Raw genomic sequence first — 5187 nt, 5'->3', positions numbered from 1 at the left:
TTTTAATGAAATCATATTATATATACATATACTTTCGTTTTTAAATTTTCTTTTTAAACTTTATAAATATTTCCTTTTTATTATATATATATTATTTGGAAAAAATTAAAAAGGAAACTAAATAAAAAATCAATAATAGTATTTAAATGTAATATTTTTAATTCATTAAGGGTATCAGTGTAATCAACCATCGTGAGAGTTAACGTGAATTCAACACATAGGAAACTGACTTCTCAAATAATATTATAGAGATTTTATTGGAGGCAGTAGCAGTAAACAAAAGACTTTTTAAGAGACATATTGGGAACTATCCTAGCTGCCCAAGATGTGGTCATACGGAGGAAAAAATTAATCATATGATTTTTACATGCCCTCCAGCTATGCAATGTTGGGCCCTGTCAACGGTTCCATCGGCACCAGAGGTATTTCCGTCATAGAATCTCTACACCAATATAAACTACCTGCTTGCAAGGACAATATCGGTGGAGATATGGAGGAATTAACCAGAGTCTTTCCTTAGCTTATCTGGTTATATGGAAATCACGAAATCAAAAAACTCTATAATGACGAGATTTCTCACCAGTGGATACAACAGATTTAGCATTAAAGGAGTGTAATGCATGGTTCATGGCCAATGAGGAAACCGAATCAGGCGACAATGCCACAGTACTCATACCAAAGAACCCCCCAGACCTACCTACATTTACTTGCCATGTAGATGGATCATGGAAGAATGATGGATTCACGAGTGGGGTAGGATGGATTTTACAACTTTAAGATGGAGTAATAGATCTCCTAGGCTTTCAAAGTTGCCATAAGCTAATTTCACCACTACATACCGAGTTAAATAGCTTAGTATGGGCATTGAAATGTTTATCTCGCCATCTGCGGTTCTGCGATTACTTTGTTACTGATTCCCAAGAATTAGTCAAAATGATCACAACACCAGAAGACTGGCCAGCTTTTGCAGCTGAACTTACCGAGTTTAAAGCTCTTTGGGCGTCCTATCAAGGCGGAAAAGTGGTTTATCAACCCAGATCCTGTAACACTCAAGCGGACTTCCTTGCAAGACACGCTCGAACAAGAAACCGTGTTTTCTCGTTTGTGAACACGTCGGTGCCTTATTGGCTAGACACTAAAAACTCATCCTTCGCGGATTCGTACTAAGATTTTCTTTGTACTCTTATTGTGATAAAAAAATAAAACTAAAATTATTATATCTTATTATCATTATCATTATTCCAATTTGGAATTTCTTTTTAAAGCTTAATGATCTTTTGTATCAAATTATATATATATATATATATATAATACAAAATTATTTGAAGAGAAAAAATATTATTTGAACAGAAAAAAAATTATTTGAACAAGAAAAAAAATTATTTGAACAGAATTATAAAATACTTTTATTGAATTTAAATTGTTGTCTAATTTTCATTTTTTCTTAATAGTCTTTTCAATTTATAATTAACAAAACAAAACTGTATAATACAAAAGTATATGTATTTAATTAGCCAAAATTATCCCACTTTTAATATATATATGTATATATTTGAGATTATATAAAATATTTCTGTATATATGCTTTTAACGTATTTTCAGGTAAATATATATATATATATATATATATATATATATATATACATATATATATATATATACATATATATATATATATACATATATATCCACTAGAATTTTGAATATATATTTTTCAAAAATAAAATTGTAACTAGCTAATTTAAATCAATATATATTTTATAATTTATATTCTAAATTTTTTAATCCAATAATAATGTCTTACTCTATATACAAGCAGTTAGGTGTTGGAAATCATGTTTAGGTCTATTAATCAGTATAAAAAGAATAATAAGATTTATTGTCCAAATGGTTGAGTGTATTGGTGAATAATCGCCGGGTGTGGTGTTTAGATGATTTATTGATAAGGTACTTTAGAGTCCCCGACGGCTGAACCAGATGAAATTAAAATAGGCAAATCTGTCAAAGGGTTTTTTTTAAAAAAAATATTTGTCGCAAAAATAGTCTACAAGGAAAAAAATGACCAAAATAAGCATTTTTATTTTGAAAATTTTAATTTTAATTTTTAATTTTTAAAATTTGAAATCCAATCTTCAAAACTTCATCCCTTAACTCCAAACTCTAATTCTAAATTAGTTAACCCTAGGGTATAACTGTATTTTTACTTTAAAAAATTTGTGGTCATTTTCCTCTTTAAGAACTATTTTTTTGACAACTATTTTTGTGACAAAAACTTAAAAAGATTATTTCAGAGAATTTTTCAATTGAAAAGTTGTATAGTTTTGATATAAATACATATTTAGAATAAATTATAATCATAATGAAATTCTATAGTAAAACTTAAAATTCTAAAGGCATATTTCGTAATATACCACGTAAAATTAATGTTTGAAACAGTGGTTCTGTTTTAATAGAATAGTTTTTTTAATTAAAATTTTTATATAGAATTTGGAAATTCATAATAGCTGGATCAAATTTGTGTACATTAATTAGACTATTTCCAAAAGTGATAAGATGCTGGTTTTCGACTATTTCTCATAAGACCAGTTCCATTTCCACAAACAAAAAGACAGAGAATAAGAAAGTGACTAGTAACATGAATAAGAAACGAAAGTGGAAATGGAAAAATGAAACAGGGAGTGTTATATATATGTAAAAGTGTGATTTAAACTTTTTTGGGGAAAATGGAGTTATGGAAGAACTGTATTTTATTGAACTTCAAGCTAATGAAATGAGGAACACCACAAATGAACTGAAAATATAAGGAGACTATTTCTTACAAATTCAGAAGGAAAAAAGTAGTCCAATGCAGTTAAAAATAAATATCAAGTTGAGAACATTTTATTCCATACGTTAATGTAGCACGAATGCTACAAATCTATGCTTCTTGTGTATCCGGTAGTGACTGAGAGAACTGCTGCTGAGGCTGTGGTTTAAGCTGCGAACGTTGTGGTGGTGGCTGCGGTTGCGCTTGAGGCCGCTGCTTCCGTGGTGAATATTGTTGATATTCATGTGATGGATATTGAGGCGGCATATATATTGGTACTAGACCGTTGCTTGGCCCACTATTTACACCTTGTTGAACAGCCACATAACTGGTGGTCACCTGAACCGGATCCGAGGACGAAAGTGAATGAGGCTTGGCCGCTAGATACATAATATATGGTTGGGATGTTGTAGATGGTGTTGGAACCGTTGCAACTCTAATTTGTTCTGCAAAAAACCTATACGTGAAGCTCACGACACCTTTCTTCCCGTAAGGACCGGTCAAAGCGTGCGTCTCCAACTTCATACCGTTAGCATCACCACTGGCTGATGATGAAGACGGATTTGAGCTTAATAGTTGTTGAATCGGAAGCCTGACAGATCCGATTTCCTTATCACCAAGTAAAGGCCTGTGGCTCATCAACTCAACGAGGAGCATCAAACGCCCTTCTTGACCTAATTTTTCATCGATTAAAAACTTAATCTTCTGGTTCCACTTAGGGTTTGTATTGGCGGAGAAAGCTACAGGTGTATTGATCCTATCCTTAACTTTCCTATCCTTACAGATTGCAACCGAAGCATATACATCCATGGCCAAGAAGGCGTTGACATCTTCGATGTTTTTGGCTAATTTGATCACAATCTCTAGGATCAGTTTAGTCGTGGTGGTTTGATCCGAGTGTGGATAAACGGGTTGACCAATCGATGGAGAATGATCCTGAGGCGCCAGAGGATACGAATCCTTAATCGGTACTGGTTTAAACCGGTACAAGAGGCTTAACTTTGCGTTGGTACCTCCTCCTTCTGTGACTTTGATAGGGAAAGTCAACGACTTCATTTTGTTGACGTTACCGTTTGCAAACGGTGGAAGCGGGGTTGAGTCGAAAAGCTCATGAACCGAGATGTCGACGTCTCCTAAATAAAGGTCATCCTTCCCTTTGAGCCAATAACTAAACAACTCGACCTTGAGAGTTAAAAGGCCTTCACGGGCTGCTTCTTCGTTGACGGTTAACTTAATGGTGTGGTTCCACGTCGGATTTGGACCACCATCATAGTCGATGGGTGTTTTGGCCGCTTGTTTCTTGTCGTCGTTAATTGAAACGACGGCGTATACGTCCATCTCGTCTGTGGCATCAACATGGCTGAGGCCACTGGCTGATACAACTTTGAGCTCAAGAGTTGGGTTCTCTATGGCTCTTTGCAAATGTGAGGAAGCCATTTTTTTAGAAAGTCTCGTATTGTACTATTGTAGCAAACGTAAAGTAAGACAAAGATATACACAAGTTTGCGTGTGGACAACTTCTAATGTTACAAAATTATAGAAATATAACGCACCTTGTCCATGTTGTAGGGTTCATACGTATAATCACGCTGAAAGGTTTTCTTAATCACGAACTTACAACGTTTATATTGTGTATTTTTTTAAAACAAGAAGATTTTATGACCTCCTGAAATATGAATTCAAAATAAAATAATTATCGATCAACATAAGAAAATTTATGTTATAATCATATCTGTTATGAAATAACTTATAATTTATAGTATCGGGAAATTTAAATAAGAGTAGAATTCAATACCCGTAGGAAGCAAATAACACTTAATATGAGAGAAAGAGTTTATTATAAGGAAGAAGAAGAAGATGTAATTGTGTACAAAAGAGTGAGATGAGTGATGGTATTTATAGTGAGCAACAATACATAAAATATCAAAGATGGTGCTTGATTTGGTAAATGAGTGGGTGATCATAGTGCTTGATGAGTAGATGATCATAGTGCTTGATGAGTAGATGATCATAGTGCTTGATGAGTAGATGATCATAGTGCTTGATGAGTAGATGATCATAGTGCTTGATGAGTAGATGATCATAGTGCTTGATGAGTAGATGATCATAGTGCTTGATGAGTAGATGATCATAGTGCTTGATGAGTAGATGATCATAGTGCTTGATGAGTAGATGATCATAGTGCTTGATGAGTAGATGATCATAGTGCTTGATGAGTAGATGATCATAGTGCTTGATGAGTAGATGATCATAGTGCTTGATGAGTAGATGATCATAGTGCTTGATGAGTAGATGATCATAGTGCTTGATGAGTAGATGATCATAGTGCTTGATGAGTAGATGATCATAGTGCTTGATGAGTAGATGATCATAGTGCTTGA

At 33.6% G+C, this 5187-nt stretch overlaps 1 protein-coding gene across 1 annotated transcript; it reads right to left on the bottom strand.

The window, feature by feature from the left end:
• Window positions 1-2917: 2917 nt before the first annotated feature.
• Window positions 2918-4243, bottom strand: LOC106333114. Its single transcript, XM_013771597.1, has one exon. The coding sequence runs from the start codon at window positions 4241-4243 to the stop codon at window positions 2918-2920; it is 1326 nt and encodes a 441-aa protein (XP_013627051.1).
• Between the last annotated feature and the right edge of the window lie 944 nt (window positions 4244-5187).

This window comes from Brassica oleracea, chromosome C1 (assembly GCF_000695525.1).
Source record: "Brassica oleracea var. oleracea cultivar TO1000 chromosome C1, BOL, whole genome shotgun sequence".
Taxonomy (NCBI): domain Eukaryota; kingdom Viridiplantae; phylum Streptophyta; class Magnoliopsida; order Brassicales; family Brassicaceae; genus Brassica; species Brassica oleracea.
Note: the sequence above shows the minus strand (reverse complement) of the source record. Positions and strands in the feature narration are given on the sequence as shown.

Bases quoted from the DNA above. Each gene is read 5' to 3' on its own strand.
- LOC106333114 (XM_013771597.1), bottom strand. From the start codon at position 4,243: ATGGCTTCCTCACATTTGCAAAGAGCCATAGAGAACCCAACTCTTGAG.